Source organism: Octopus bimaculoides, chromosome 27, assembly GCF_046866305.1.
Source record: "Octopus bimaculoides isolate indiv1 chromosome 27, ASM4686630v1, whole genome shotgun sequence".
Lineage (NCBI taxonomy): Eukaryota > Metazoa > Mollusca > Cephalopoda > Octopoda > Octopodidae > Octopus > Octopus bimaculoides.
In genome coordinates, this window is record NC_142954.1 from 7,287,933 (window position 1) to 7,305,499 (window position 17,567).

Below are 17,567 nucleotides of genomic sequence, written 5' to 3' on the forward strand. Positions count from 1 at the left end.
CAGCTCACAATTCGATCCAGGTAAACAACAGCTTGACAGAGATGCGTATCACCCTCCATACAGTTCAGAAATTAGTCAGAGAATTTTGGTTGTTTCCCAAGCTGAAGAAGTTGAAGGATGGTATGACAAAAGGTCCTGGAAGTCCTTCACCTTGAAGGACTTCCAAGGGGTCTTCACAAAGTGGCTAGGGTGCACAAGTGACGTCAGAGGGTCCTACTTATATACCTGTGTATTTTCTTCGGTCTTTTTTGAAATACTGTGTGTACGTGCCAGTACGTCCAAAGGCATCAATGTGTGTGTATGTGTGTATTTGTGTGTGTGTGTGAGTGTGTGTGTGTGTATGTGTGTGTGTGTGTGTGTGAGTGTGTGTGTGTGTGTGTGTGTGAGTGAGTGTGTGTGTGTGTGTGTGTGTGTGCGTGTGTGTGTGTGTGTGCGTGTGTGTGTGTGTGTGTGTTCGTTGTCTTTCCTCGGGAGAACTGACGACGTTGTTAGCTGTTAGCGCGGCAGAATTGATAGCACGTTGGCGGCATTTCTTCCGGAGCTTTACGTCCTGGGTTCAAATTCCGCCGAAGTCGACTTTGCTTTTTATCTCTCCACGGTCAGTAAAATAATGTACCAGCTGAGCACCTGGAGTGGGAGTGGGGGTGGGGTGCAATCAACTTAGCGCCCCCCCCCCCACTCAAATTGCTGACCTTGTGCTTGTAGTAGAAATAGTAGAAGGTTATTATATAGTATCTGACCTGTTGTGTAAGTGTTTATGCGTCTCCATGAGTAAGTGTATGTGAGTATGTGAGTGCGTGGATATATGTGTGAGTGTGCGCATATGTACGTGCGTGTGGTTGTTTGTGTTGATGTAAGACAACGAGAAAATAAAAGAGGAGAGCTAGCGGCGGCGGGGGGGGGGAAGAGATCGGGGAAGACAGCTGAGAAAATAGGAGTAACTGCTGTAATGATTATATAAGAGGGAGAGAGGCAGAGAAAAAGAGAGAGAGAGAGGCAGAGGAAAAGAGAGAGAGAGAGAGAGACAGACAGAGACAGACAGATAGACAGAGGGGAGAATGAGTGAGTGAGATGCAAAGAGAGAGAAAGTGAGAGACAAGGAGAAGGTAAGGGGTAAAGATTACATAAGAGAGAGAGAGAGGAAAGAAAGTGTGTGTAACTGAGAACTGAGTTAGTGAAGGAGTGAGACAGAGAAGGAGACAGTGAGAGGGGGACAGAGACACGGAGGGATAGAGAGAGAGAGAGAGAGAGAGAGAGAGAGAGAGTAAGTGATGATGGATGTTTTGTGAAATGTCATTATGGATAGGTCGGTTGGCTATAGTTAGCAAACGTTGTTTGTATACTAAACACTTAGTAAAGGCGTCGGAGATGCGGCGGTGTGGAAGTGTGTAGAAGGGAGGTGGGCTGCAGATACATGTAAATACTGATTGGTAAGTACACGTGATCTTTCATAACAGAACCGAATGGATTTGTGTCTACTTGTCTGCCTATCTTCATACATACAAACATACATACGTACATACATACATACAAACAAACATAGGTAGATAGATAGACAGACAGACAAATACACGGATAGATAGATAGATAGATAGATAGATAGATAGAGAGATATTTGTATAGAGGTATAAACGAAAGGAAAGAGCATGCACCACGTCGTGTTGATTAAATATTTGTATTAAAACTCGTGGCTTTGATCTGTATTACTGAATGTTTTGGCGACAGCAACACATGTCTGATCTTTCAGATGCTGTGCTCCTAAGTGGTGAGGCAGCCACGAGTTCCATCTATTGGACGATATGAAACGTTCGTTTCTTTTTGTCAGTTCGTATCATATGATACACGGGCGGCTGGACGACTGCTGGGCTTTGTAACGGCTATAGGATATTGTTAATATATATATATATATATATATATATATATATATATATATATATATATATATATATATATAGAGAGAGAGAGAGAGAGAGAGAGAGAGAGAGAGCGAGAGGAGGAAGAGAGAGACACAGACACAGAGGGAGATTCAGTTGAATGAGGTACCAAGACAGTTCGGTAAAGTCCGCGCAGCTCGAAGTTAGGTGAATAAAAAACAAATAAGTAACAAGGATGTCCAGGTATGAGTGCACTACGGCCGTTTCAAGCGTCTCCATTTAATCGATCAATGAAAACATTACATCATTTTGAAATAAACCGCTCTCCTCGGTAACAGCCAACCATATAGATTTCCAACATAAAGAATAAACCACACAAATAACAAGAAAACAATATAAATATTTTGGTTGCTAGTATCGATGCAAACTGCGCTAAAAATGGTTTATTCTTTACGGTGGAAATCAATATGATTGGTTGCGTCCGAGGAGAGCGGTTTATTTCAAAGTAAAGTCCGCGCAGCTCGAAGTTAGGTGAATAAAAAGCAAATAAGTAACAAGGATGTCCAGGTATGAATGCATTACGGCCGTTTCAAGCGGCTCCATTAAATGGATCGATTAAATGGAGCCGCTTGAAACGGTCGTAATGCACTGATACCTGGAAATCCTTGTCACTTATTTGCTATATATATATATATATATATATATATATATATATATATATATATATATGTATGTGTGTATATATTATTCATGTTGAACTTCGTTACATTTTTATCGTGCCCCTATTTGGCGCTGTCTATCTTAATCTTACACTATTAGAAATCCGTCGGTTTTTGATTGTGATGTGCGTGACGTCATTTATGAACTACGTCTTCATTCTTTCAATTCTTTTTTCTCCCCCCCCCCCACAAGTCATGTCTATACATTTGTGTGCGTGTCTATGTGTGTGTATATACGCATGAGTGTATGGAGGGTGGTGGCACGTGTGTGCGGAATTGAGCAACTACAGCTGCAATAAGTATCGGGTTCTCTCCCCAAATATCTCCCCAAGGTTGTTTGAAACCGTCCCAGCAACATGGCGTCTTATAAAGAACTACCAGCTCCGTTAGCCCTCTGTTCTTTCGCGACATTTTGAATTGATCGTCAGCTCTGACAAACATTTGACTGGAATCTATTATAAACGAGTTGCTATCGCGTTTTCAGCATTACACTTCCTCAAACAAATATCAGCTTCCAATTATTTCTGCATTCTTTGACTGCTTGCTTGCGTATGCTGTGTAGTATGCACGTAAACGCCTTCCTTCTAGCCAACTTACACACACACACACACACACACACACACACACACACACACACACACACACACACACACACAGTGAGAGAAAACCATACATACATACACACATGCATACATACATACATACATACATACACACTAACATACCTGTATGTCTGTGTAGCGATCTATCAACCTATATAAATATATACACATATATGTATGTATTTATGTATCTATCTATCTAAACTCACACACACACGCACAGATACACACACACACACACACACACACGCACAGACACACACACACACACACACGCACAGATACACACACACATACACATACACATACACACATACACATACAAGCATGCATATATACATACACACCAACAATTCGTTTTGATTGGGACCTTAGGTTTTTTCTGGTATCTTATTAAACAAATATATAGCTGAGTATCTCTTCTCCTCCAACTCTCTGTCTCTCTCTGTCTCTCTCTGTCTCTCTCGCGACTAAATGCGTATAGATTAACGGTTCAACATGATGAAATGGCCGGAAGTGTGTGTGTGTGTATATATATATATATATATATATATATATATATATATATATATATATATATAGAGAGAGAGAGAGAGAGAGAGAACGGGTTTCTTACAGTTTCCATCTACCAAATCCACTTACAAGGCTTTGATCGGCCTGAGGCTATCACAAAAGACTGAACCCGGAACCATGTGGTTGGGAAGCAAACATCTTGCCACACAACCAAACCATGTGTGCGTGTGTGTGTGCGTGTGAGTGTGTACGTGTGTGTTCACAAAAGTATATACATATACACACACACACAGATAGATAGACACACACACACACACACACACACAGAGCCAATTAACTGGTATTACGGATCTGTCAGCGCACCCAACCAACGAGTATCGCCATATAACACAGATTACTAATATCAAACCTAGAAAAAAAGAAAAAAAAGGAACAAAACATAATAAACAAAACAGAGCAAAGAAAGAAAGAAAGGACGAAAGAATGTGTGAAAAGAGCGTATGGAACAAAACCAGCAAGATTACAGGAAGTTTTGCATATGTCTTCTAATCTTGTTCAAATTCGTCGTTTGGAATTAGTCACAACTGCGACAAACATTAAATGTTTTTTTTTTTTTTACTATTTCAATCAATATTTTTTTTTCATCTATTTTATATTCATCTGAACCTGTCTCTCACTCATCTCTCGTTAAAGAACCGACATATTGGGAAGAATATGTTGGAACTAGTTTAGCCGGAATATTAAAGAATTTCTAAAGAAATACCAGGTTATTTTTAGTTATCCATTATTGCTAATCTGCTGAGGACGGCGAGCTGGCAGAATTGGTTAGCGGCTTTGTCTTCTGGCTTTTCGTTCTGCGTTCAAATTACGCCCAGATCGACTTTCTCTCTTTTGTCCTTTCGGTGTCGATAAAGTAAGTATATATGTGTCGGGCCCTTATTTGAAACAACCAATCAGACGAATCCATGTGTTTTAAATTTTATATTTTATATTACTTTCGATTGCATTGTTATCCTTCCTCCATTTCTAACAAAACTGTCCGATGAACGGGAACGTGAAACTCAGAGTAACGGTTTTTTTGTTATATTTCTGCTGCTTTTAAATAAAGCATATTACTCTACCTCTGGTATTTGAGTACTCTTTTTTCCACCTTGTTGCACATTTCATGTGCTTACTCCGGTATATATATATATATATATATATATATATATATATATATATATATATATATATATATATATAATGTGTCGATAAAGTAAGTATATATAAGTATATAGATATATGTGTTGTGTGTGTATTCTTTTACTCTTTTATTCTTTTACTTGTTTCACTTATCTGACTGTAGTCATGCTGGAGCACCATATATTATTATCTTATTTTTATTTCAGTCCGAATGTCTGTGCCGTCCAAGAAGTGACTGGAACTGGTGACCGATATTTTCCGAAATGCCTTGCAAGGAGAGTATTAAGGCTGTGTGGAAGATCTACGTGAGTATTTTACAATAATAAATCAATAATAATAACAATAATGACAACAGTAATTATAAAAGCAAAATAATGCAAACAGGCCCTAACTCCAAATGCAGAATGTGCAACCAGCACAATGAGACTGTTGACCACATCATCCCTGGCTATCTGGTCCTTGACAAATCTGAATATATACCCAAATAAAACAACCAACAAACACAAGACACACTCTACACAGTATTGTTGTTGTTGTTGGCACTCCGTCGCTTACGACGTCGAAGGTTCCGTTGATCTGATCAACGGAACAGCCTGCTCGTGAAATTAACGTGCCAGTGGCTGAGCACTCCACAGACACATGTACCCTTAACGTAGTTCTCGGGGATATTCAGCCTGACATAGTGTGACAATAACGAAAGAGTTTCCAAGTTCTCTCCGTCTTCTTTTTTCTTTTCTTTTTCTTCTTTTTTATTGCTTCTCGCAGTTTAATGTGCTGCATTTTGTTTTCTGCCATTTCAGATTTGTTCGTCTGCAATGTTGTCCCGGATATGAGAAGGTTAGAGGACAGCCTGGATGTGCAGCAAGTAAGTTTGACATAAGGTTTATAATTGTTTTGTTGGAGTGGCTGTGTAGTAAGTAGCTTGCTTACCAACCACATGGTTCCGGGTTCAGTCCCACTGCGTGGCACCTTGTACAAGTGTCTTCTACTAAAGCCCCGGGCCGACCAAAGCCTTGTGAGCGAATTTGGCAGACGGAAACTGAAAGCCCGTCATATATATGTGTGTGTGTGTGTCCCTCTCTCTCCGTCTCTCTCTCTCTCCGTCTCTCTCTCTCTCCGTCTCTCTCTCTCTCCGTCTCTCTCTCTCTCCGTCTCTCTCTCTCTCCGTCTCTCTCTCTCTCCGTCTCTCTCTCTCTCCGTCTCTCTCTCTCTCTCTCCTCTAGCTGTCCATGTATGTATGTCTGTATGTATGATTATGTATTATCTGTGTGTGTGTGCCTGTGTGCATGCCATCATCATCATCGTCATCATCATCATAATCATCATTGTCGTCATCATCATCACTGTCCTCTTCCTCTTCTTCCTCATCATCATCATTATCAACATCATCCTCACTGTCATCACCATTGCTGTCTTCCTCATCGTCGTCGTTACATTTCTGCTCGTTTTTCTCCGTCTTTGCGTCTGTCAATAATCCCGTTGCTGTCTGTCGATAGGTCTACCTTTGGAAAACCTCACCGATACCGCAGAGAATCTTCGTCTCCAGCAGTTCCATAGCCATGCCAAGCGACCTAATTTTCGCAGAATGTTATCTCCCAACCAGGCTTACACAATCTTCGTACCAAACGATGAAGCTTTCTCCGAGAGCATTCGTACCTCAGGGTATTTACTTTCATTCTCTTATTCCATTATCTTCATGTTCTTATATTTTTTAGTTTCGTGTTTTGTTACTCATCGGATGATCCTCAAACGATTCCATTAACATATGTGTTTTTTATAAGAAGAATCTATTAGCTTCTCACTCGAGCCTTTTGTATTCCTCAGAGAAGGCACGATCGGAGTGGTTTCTTCATAGCACAATGCCCTTATCACGATGCACGTGCACATATATACATATTTATATATATAAACGTATATACGTGTGTGTGTGTATCCATCAGTTTTATTCAAGGTGTTTCAACTACGACTCTCTGAAGTGAACTAAGTGAATGTATGGTGTATAATACTGTAATAAACAAGCTTTGAGGACGTGTGTGTGGTAATAATTACTGTTATTATTGCTACTCACAGAAAGGCGGTGAGCTGGCAGAATCGTTAGCACACCGGGCGAAATGCTTAACGGAATTTCGTCTGTCTTCACGTTCTGGGTCGATAAATTACCAGTTACTCACTGGGGTCCATGTAATCGACTACTCCCCACCACCAAAAAGAATGTCAGGCCTTTTGCCTATAGTAGAAAAATATCCCAGAAACAGCTGTAAGACCTATTTTTAAATATTCTAAATTCTTCACAGCCTTGGTTTTTTATCTCATTCTGAAGAAAATTTATATATATATATATATATATATATATATACATATATATATATATATATATGTATGTATGTATGTATGTATATGTATATATATATATATACTATAGCTGTATTTCTCTTCTTTACAAGCAACGTGAGGCCTTCTCGGCTGCTGTACCATGTCGTACCGGGTCGCCTCAATTTCAGCGATTTTCAACGGACCCAGGAGTATGAGACCCTATTTAGAAATAACAAGATCAGAGTCAATAAGTACCCGAATGGCGTAAGTAATTTTATTTTATTTATTTATCTATCTATTTATTTATTGTATCTGTCGTTTTTGTTTTACTGATTACGTTTTGTTGTTTAGTTTATGTTCGGGAGGTAAACGTTTGTAATTTTGGTCGTTCTTTATATATGATATGTGCATGTACACACACATATACGTCGGATTTTCATAGTTTCCGTCTTCCAAATTACTCAGGTACCATGCACTGGGACTGAACCCGAAACCACGTAGTTGTAAAGCAAGTTTCTTAGTCAAACAGCCATGCTTATGCTTCCATGTTTATGTTCTTAAAGATATTTTCGCCGTATTTCCAGGTTGCTACTGTGAACTGCGCAAGGATCACACAACCAAACTACGAAGCTACAAATGGAATGATTCACATCATTGATCAGGTAATACCATCCATAACAACATCAAAACAATTTTAAACTCACTCATAAGCTCCCGCCTCTACTTTCTCTCCCCATATATATATATATATATATATATATATATATATATATATATATATATATATATATATATATATATATATATATATATATATATATATATAAAATCAAACAATAAGCAACACGGATTTCAAAAGTGATTGCAGTACGCACGTTTCATGCTACTTCAATTTATTTAAGTAATGTGAGCATTACCTTAAATGCAATATGAAGAGCAATCTTCAGCTGCACGAAAATGTAGAAAATGTAGAAAAAAGACATATTATAAATGTGGCAACATATTAAATCCAAGTGGGAGAGAGCATATATAAAATCCAAATGTGAGGAAGAATATATAAGTCCATCTTGACATAGCGGGGTCTATCAGGCTATATATATATATATTTATATATATATATGTGTGTGTTTTTATATTATTAATAAATTCGCATTTATATTCACATGTATCTTTATCTACATTCATATTTTTATACATATTTATATTTATATTTCGTATATTTTAAATTATAAATTTATTATATTACCATGTCATATTGGATATATATCTTTCGAAATATTAAATATTGATTTCCTGAGAATATTATTGATAAGTTTATGAATTTATTAATAATATAAAAACACATATATATATATTTATTTGCTCAAAATAATAGAGCACTCAATATAAGTTCAGTTACATATTCTTTTGGAATATTCCTATAAAAGTTATATATATATATATATATATATATATATATGTGTGTGTATATATATATATATATATAATTTTAAAATAGGATAAAACCTTTATAAGAATTTATCAAGTAGTGAGCGTGAAAAACCTCATAAGGGAAAAACTTATAATTATTGCCTTCAAATTCATTTATTTATATTAAGGGCATTACTACACATAAATGCCTTACGCTATGCGGGACTCTTAAAGTCCCTCATAGAGTGGTAGTTATAGTAGTTTTGACTTTAAGAGTCCCTCATAGCGTGAGGCATTTATGTGTAGTAATGCCCTTTAATATAAATATATATACATGATATACATGAGAGAGAGAGAGAGAGAGAGTGAGACAGACAGACAGACAGACAGACAGACAGACAGAGACGGTGAGAGAGACAGACAGAGAGATAGAGAAACTGAGAGAAAAGAGCGAAACGAAAAAATAGAAATAACGAAACAGCGAAAGAATCTGTTGAGATTTTTCGTATATGTTTGTCTGTGTTCGTGTGTGTGTGTGTGTGTGTGTGTGTGTGTGTCCGTGTGTGTGTGTGTGAGTGTGTGTGTGCGTGCGTGTGTATGTGCACACGCCAGGGTGATGTATGTGCCTATGCGCGTTGGTTCCCATATTAAGTGCTTCGGTGTGTAATGTCTCCCTGTCTGTATCTTTGGTGGTCAGGTGGTGGAACCGTACGACGGCGAAACTGTCATCACTTTGTTGTCGAAACAAGGGGACAAATTCAGTAAGTTCCTCGCAATGATTCGTGAAGCCGACTTAACACGCGAACTGACGGAATCCAATCCTCTCACGGTGTTCGCGCCCACCGACGACGCCATTCAAAGATTGCCTCCGAATGTGCAGAAACGGCTGAAGAAAAAGCGAATCCTAAAAGGTAAGCAAAACAGAAATTGGTTCCTGCTACAAATGTTGTACTTGTTATTGTTTTGCAGTTTTTGTTGCCTTATTTTTCTTCTTTTGGTTTTTTTATTATTTGTTCCAAATATTAACTATATATCTTTTATCTTAGTGGAGGCGCAATGGCCCAGTGGTTAGGGCAGCGGACTCGCGGTCATAGGATCGCGGTTTCGATTCCTAGACCGAGCGTTGTGAGTGTTTATTGAACGAAAACACCTAAAAAAAGGCTCCACGAGGCTCCGGCAGGGGGTGGTGGTAAAACCTGCTGTACTCTTCCACCACGACTTTCTCTCACTCTTACTTCCTGTTTCTGTTGTTCCTGTATTTCAAAGGGTCAGCCTTGTCACACTGTTTCACGCTGAATATCCCCGAGAACTACGTTAAGGGTACACGTGTCTGTGGAGTGCTCAGCCACTTGCACGTCAATTTCACGAGCAGGCTGTTCCGTTGATCGGATCAACTGGAACCCTCGACGTCGTAAGCGACGGAGTACCAACATCAACAATCTTTTATCTTACGTTTGACTTGTCCGAGTCGTTAGTCGGAGGCCATATTGGAGCATCGGCTTGAAGGGTTTTAGCGGGATAAACGGTAGCCGGTACTTATTCTGTTGGTATTTTTTCAACCGAACCACGAAGTTACTGGGAGTAAACAAACCAATTCTGGTTGTCAAACAAAGGAGCGAGAACAAGTGCAGACACAGACATATGTACACTCGCACACATATATAGACACAGGTATGGCTGTGTGGATAGGAAGCGCGTATTGACTGAAACAAGTGAAAGATAGATTTACATAATATACATGCATACATACATACATACATTCATACACACAGACACACAGAGACATATATATATATGATTATATTTCTATATATATATATACATACATACATAATACATACATACATAATACATACATACATACACACACATTCATTTTAACGAGTTGCATTTATTTATCACCTGACGAGATACATCTGCACCACCGGATGCTCCTGAACCAGTTGTTGAGTGTCCAATCGAAGAGGAATCGATGCTAGATGTGTCGAAACAATTGTTGTGATTAATAAGAAAGTCTCGTATATTCCATCTTCTGTCTTATACATATATATTTACAAACATGAATATGTATATATATATATATATATATATATATATATATATATATATATATACATACATATATATATACATATATATATATACACATACATACACATATTCATATTTGTAAATATATATATATATATAATTGCCAGCTAAATGTGGCGGTCCCATAGAGGACGATGCTACTGTAGTGACATGGCTTAGACATTCTGAAGTCCCATTTTTAGCTTAGTTTTATCTATTTCATGATGTCTGCTGTAGTTTCTTTCTTCTTCTCCTCACACCTGGCGGCCATTTCGTCACAGTTTTCTATATCTGCTGGCTTTCTTAAATACAAAAAAACCCATCATTTATTTTCTTAGTAGTTTATAACTATTTACACTAAATTTCCGTTGTTCTTTGCTAAATATTTTCATAGTCTTATACTGAATTATTTATAGTAATTTTCTAGTTCCATAAGGACCCCATCATCCTTGTAATCATGGCATATATTGTCTTTCTGTGCCACATCTTGGGCGGAGTTTTCTAAATACAGTCATTATTTTTCTTGTCTATTTTTAATGTCACTCTAGCTTTGTTAATTCATTTAGCATTCAATCGAGAATATATATTTTTAATCTTTTACTTGTTTTAGTTATTAGCCTGCGACCATACTGGGGCACCACCTGTGAAGAATTTTGGGACAAATGAATCGACGCCAATATATTTAAAAAAAAAAAGCCTGGTACTTATTCTAGTTTTTTGCCGGTCCCTTTTGCCGAACCGCTACGTTACATGGACGTAAACCCAACAGCGGTTGTCAAGCAGTGGTGGTGGGGATCAACACACACACACACACACACACACACAGACGCGCACACGCTCACACACACACACACACACACACACACACACACACACACACATATATATATATATATATATATATTCTCTTTACTCTCTTTTACTCTTTTACTTGTTTCAGTCATTTGACTGTGGCCATGCTGGAGCACCGCCTTTAGTCGAGCAAATCGACCCAAGGACTTATTCTTTGGAAGCCTAGTATTTATTCTATCGGTCTCTTTTGCCAAACCGCTAAGTTACGGGGACTTAAACACACCAGCATCGGTTGTCAAGCGATGTTGGGGGACAAACACAGACACACAGACATATATATGTATATACATTATTATTATTATTTTATGTTTGACTTTTTTTTTGCATTTGTACAAGTTGGATCCAAGTCTCACCCAGAGACCTCAAGAGACAACAAGTTAGAAGTTCATGTAGGTGTTATGCCTAGGGTACCATATATTTGGATTTGTACAGTTTTGTTCAAGTGAATGTTTAAGAAACCATAAGAAAATTATGTTTGCTTAAAAATTTGAGATCACATAGACAGTATTTTACGTAGGATATGGGCAGTTCCCATGAGCACTATCTTTTGGACTTCAGCCATTTTGGGGTTTCCTGGTATCTGAGCTAGGTAGTAATCAGCCCGTTTCGCTATTATTATTATTATTATTATTATTATTATTATTATTACCTTTTTCTGCGTTGCCTCTGGCAGAGTTTGTGAAGCATCACGTTGTTCGGAAGATCATCTGTGCCGACGCCATCGTGGTGTCGTGCGGTCTCACCAATATGAACGGATACAGGCTGAGAGTGTCCTGCCAGACAGACGGACATTATGTGGACGGTGCCAAACTCATTGATCACGACATGGTAAGTGAAAATGGAATCGTCCATGCCATAGAAAACGCCCTTCTTCCTGACTCAGGTGAGTATTAATTTTATTTATTTTTATGTTTCTTTTCTTTTTTTTCTTTTAAATAGGTAAAAGACTTCGAAAACATCAAAGACAAATTCACAAATTCATAGGCAGCGAGTCAAGTTTGTACAATTGATAGGGAATTGTCTACAGTGCTGTGATACACACACACACACACACACACACACACACACACACACACACACACACACATATGTATTTATATATATATATATATATATATATATATATATATATAAATTTTGAGAATTTAGTTATGGTTAATCAAATTAAACAATAGAGTAAAAGTTGCATCCTATAAATTGTATTTAAACCAACAGTCTGTACTGATGAGAAACAGATATTTTCGGTAAGAATCTATTGATTTCGAAACATGTTTACAGATAATTGTATTGTTTATGTAATTTTCACTAGCCTTGCCCGCTTTAAGTTTTTGTTACTTCGCTAAATTCCCTTTGAGAATTATTCGGTCTTAGTAGGCACATGACATGTGATCTTATATATATATATATATATATATATATATATATATATATATATATATATATATATATATATATATATATATGGCTTATATCACACTATCACTTCATTATAGCTAGAAATGTCGTAAATCTTTAATTAATATTCAAAGATTTTATTTTATTCTCACTTTCTATTTCCTTTTCTTTGTTTCTTATTTCAATTCTTTTCATTTTAGTGAAGGACATGGTTGACTTGGCTGCCGACATGAAACTGGAGAAATTTCTGGATATTTCCGATAAAGCCGGTCTAACCACCACGATGAGAAACGAAGAGGATTATACCATTTTTGCTCCTACAGATGAAGCATTTAATTGTAAGAACATAATTCTCTTTGGCTTAATCATTCTTGCTCTGGTTATCTACATGCATGCATAGAAAAGGATCAAGGGGTCTCCTCGAGCCATAGGTTCATCAACCCGGTTTCCTGAATCCTGTGGCTTATATATGAGGTCTGATCAATTAGTATCCAGACTATTGCCATAGTAACGAAGCTAAAGCACGCAGAGTGAAGCCGCTTGGGAACAATTGACCTTGAACTCTGCTGTGAATGCGCACTAAGTTTTAATGTTCTAGCTCACTTCCGCTGTTTACAGCAGTGTTTGGAAGGAACGTGTGTAGAGTGTGATTGTCGCATTTACCATGACAGAGAAAGCTGTCATGGTGATACCTGCTCGTAGGCCTACGCAAAGTTGCAGAAAGTGTATGGAGAGGAGTGTATGAGCCGCGCGCAAGTGTACGAGTGGTTCAGACGTTTTCAAGATGGTGGAAAAAATGCCATCGCATCTGAATGGGACCTGGTGCAAGTTATCTCGCTTGTCTATGACTTCCAGGTGTTTTAACACCAGGCTCATTGATGAGAATATATTCTTTTAGGTTTAAAGACGCAGTCTTACCTACAAACTAGGAAAACACGTACCTTGTGTATGCATGTTTGATATCGTTTATGTGTGTGTGTGTGTGTATTTGCATATATAGTTATGCTAGAAAGACATACATACGCGCACATACCTATACACATAACTATTTACTAAACTCTTATACACAGCACTCTCCAGGGAATACATGTCGGCGCTCCGAACACGACCACAACTGATGAAGAAGTTGGTGAACTACCACATGGTGAACGGAAAAGTGATGTCTGACCAAATGGTTGGTCAGCAAGACTATGCCAGTAAGTCCACCGTCAGGATAAAGGTCAATGTCTACAGAAAAGTAAGGATGCACCATTGTTTTATTCTTTCTCTACCTGTCTGTCTGTCTGTCGATTTGTCCGTCTGTCTGTCTATCTGTCTCTGTCAATATGTCTGTCAGTCTCTGTCTAATAAAGCGACAAAACTTTCTCAGTTAAAAGTGTTGCCCGTGTTTGTAAACATGTGGTTCAGTTGGCGGGTTGGTTGAACTGTCGACGCATGTTTCTGGCCTGTCGACACGTGCTTTTGGCCTGTCGACATATGTTTTTGGCCATTTCCAGAGTTGAGCTCACCATAAAAAAGACAATGTCTGAACTGAAAAGACATATGCTAGTTCACAAAGACGTTCCTTCAAAATCAGATTCCTGTACATCCTCTTCCTCCTTTACTCTCTCGTTGCTCACACGTGACCATCGGCCATCTTTCTTTTCCTATACAGATCACACGCATTCTTGTCTGTCTCCTCCCCTATCTTTTCTCCTGTCAAAGCTTGCTCCTCCAGCGTTCACCACCTCACTTTGTTATGTTTGTTTTCACTGTCCTGTTTTTGGTACCAACTTTGACCCTCCACAAATCCCTAATTTTATTTTGCTTTGCGGGAGAAACTGTTTCTCGAAGACACATCTTGTCATAATTGCTCGAAATGTGGAATAGATAAAACAGCCGACAACTGATGAAGTGTCATTCTCTATGTTACTTGTCTTATTTTCCATTTGTCTCTTTCGTTGTTCGCAAAAAAGTTCGTATTCCATGTTTTCGTATTCTGTATTTCATACTGTTTACGTTTTATGACGTCCTGTACCCATATATGTATATATATATATATATATATATATATATATATATATATATATATATATATATATATATATATATATATATATAAAATTTATATATATATATATATATAATTTATTTATATATATATATATATATATATATATATATATATATATATATATATATATATATATATATATAATTTATATATATATGTATATATATATATATATATATATATATATATATATATAATTTATATATATATATATATATGCGTGTGTAAGTATATGTATGTATATACGACGAGCTTCTTTCGGTTTCCGTTCCCCAAATTCACTCACAAGGCTTTTGAGCATCATCATCATCATCATCATCATCATCATCATCATGGTTGTGGTGACGCGTTGGTGATGCGGACGTAATGATGATAATAAGGAAAATGGGGATGAAGATGATGAGGAGGAGGAGAAGGATGATGATGATGATGATTGTGGCGCATTGAAGACGATGATGATGACGACGACGACATAATGATGATGATGGCGATGATGACAACGATGACAATGATAATGTTGCTGTCTTCTATTTTCAGGGCATAATGGTGGACGATGCCAGAGTGATGACTTCTGACCGAAAGGGTGGTAACGGCGTTATTCATACCATTGACAAAGTCCTCATACCACCAGAACAAACGTTGATGGGGCTCGTTCAGAGTGACCCTACCCTAAGGTATACACGTGATCTTTTCCTTGTTTTTAGCTATTGTTGCTGTTGTTTTCGTTTAGCCCTTTGGTCAGACGCTGATCGACCAAACCTATATAAATGTCACTTCATCCTAAATTATCCTAGTTTTTTCCTTGCCTAAGTCATTGGACTGCGGCAATCTTGCTATCAGCTAATGTGAGGATGCGGTGAGGCTAACGTAACAAACAATCGACTAGTGCGCCATCTTTGTTCAACAGTCACAAGCGATCGAAATACAACAAGACTTGCAAACGAAAGGCCGGTGGCTTTTTCGTGTGTCTAAATTTATTTCTGTATTTACACAATGCTACGGAACCCGGGCTACTTTTCCAAGCGGCACCCTGTATTTTCTTATGTATCAAATCAAATTAATCATTGCTTATTTACAGCCAATTCCGTCAAGCCATTGAGGTCGCTGGCGTTAACAAGTTATTGAATACGGAAAACCTTCAACTTACTGTACTGGCTCCCACCAACGACGCGTTTGATGCTATGACTAGGACACGACTGAACAGACTGATGTCAAACCCAGGCTTACTAGAGAAGGTATGTCACGCATTGATAAATTTTTAGATGTATTTGTTTAGTTGTTGTTCAAATGCTTACCAATTCACGTCCGCCTCCACCCTGACATTGTCATTACACAATGGCGGTGAATAACTTTAAACTTTAAACTTTAAACTTTTTACAATGGATATATTCAGTATTCAGTACTTTCGTCAAATAATTGTTTTATATATATCGTCATCCTGCAACAATGCCCATATATATATATATATATATATATATATATATATATATATATATATATATATATATATATATATATATATATAATACAAATAATATATGAGTATATGCATATATACGTACATGTATGTACATACCTACATCTACATGTATATATAGATGCATATCTGGGTACAGGACGTTGCAAAAAAACGTGGACAAAATGATAAACAGAGTACAGAAAATACACAGGCCACATAGAGAACATTTCCTTCATCAGCTGCCACCATTCTAAAGCTAAGCGTTTCAAAGAGTTAGGGCAGGACGCATTGTTAGAATGGCTCTTCCCACGAACCACAAATTAAATTTGTACCGTGGAGGAATGTAGTGGCGGACAGAAAACAAGACAAGAAAACGAAACAGGGAAAATAAACATGAAAGGCTATACGGCCAGACGTGACAAAATATGTGTATACTGAACGCTGTGAAGCAACGAACTGGAAGGAAGAGGGACGAAGAATAGTAAAGAGTATATACATTAATATAAACACACATATATGTACTTATATAAATACATAAAATGTATTTTATTTTTATGTTTCGTCTTTTGTCTAGCATCTCCAACACCATATAGTGAAACGATTCGTAGTTCCATGCGGCTTCCAGCCAAACACCAACTACAACATGAAATCATTGCAAAATGAGACGCTGCGGTTTAGCCTCGACAGAACTGGCAAGATGAAAGTGTTCCAAACACCGATGACACCTCTCAATAATAACACCATGGCAGTGAATGGCATTCTGTATAAGATCAATAATTTCCTGCACTGTGAATGCAACGATCGTCCGGGGGTACACGGAGGCTGATTTAGTTACAGGCCATCTTTATCGGGAGTTTATCAAAATTTTCAGTTTAAGTTGATTGATATTATTTGGTCCTGGGGTAGGGAAGAAAAAGAAAGAAAGGAATCGAATGTGGAAAAAGCACAAATGGATAGATTAATTGTAACGTTTAATACATACACGTACATATGTATGTATGTATGTATGTATGCATGTATGTATGTATGTATGTATGTATGTGTGTGTGTATGTATGTGTGTGTACATGTACACATACATACAAACGTACACATACACGTATATACATACATATATATATATATG

General features: G+C 37.5%; 1 protein-coding gene across 3 annotated transcripts in view; it reads left to right on the forward strand.

Annotated features, from left to right (window-relative positions):
* LOC106872532 (transforming growth factor-beta-induced protein ig-h3) overlaps window positions 1-17,366 on the forward strand; it is a 65,859-nt gene extending 48,493 nt beyond the window's left edge. For all 3 annotated transcript variants that reach the window (XM_089343133.1, XM_089343132.1, XM_089343134.1), the window contains 12 exons: window positions 5,097-5,195; window positions 5,691-5,755; window positions 6,387-6,552; window positions 7,335-7,467; window positions 7,788-7,865; window positions 9,311-9,524; window positions 12,209-12,418; window positions 13,131-13,268; window positions 14,001-14,167; window positions 15,521-15,657; window positions 16,062-16,218; window positions 17,017-17,366. In XM_089343133.1, coding sequence (XP_089199259.1) covers window positions 5,097-5,195; window positions 5,691-5,755; window positions 6,387-6,552; window positions 7,335-7,467; window positions 7,788-7,865; window positions 9,311-9,524; window positions 12,209-12,418; window positions 13,131-13,268; window positions 14,001-14,167; window positions 15,521-15,657; window positions 16,062-16,218; window positions 17,017-17,268 — 1,816 coding nt within the window. In that variant the 3' untranslated portion in view covers window positions 17,269-17,366. The remainder of the gene's footprint in view (window positions 1-5,096; window positions 5,196-5,690; window positions 5,756-6,386; window positions 6,553-7,334; window positions 7,468-7,787; window positions 7,866-9,310; window positions 9,525-12,208; window positions 12,419-13,130; window positions 13,269-14,000; window positions 14,168-15,520; window positions 15,658-16,061; window positions 16,219-17,016) is intronic.
* The last annotated feature ends 201 nt before the right edge of the window (window positions 17,367-17,567 follow it).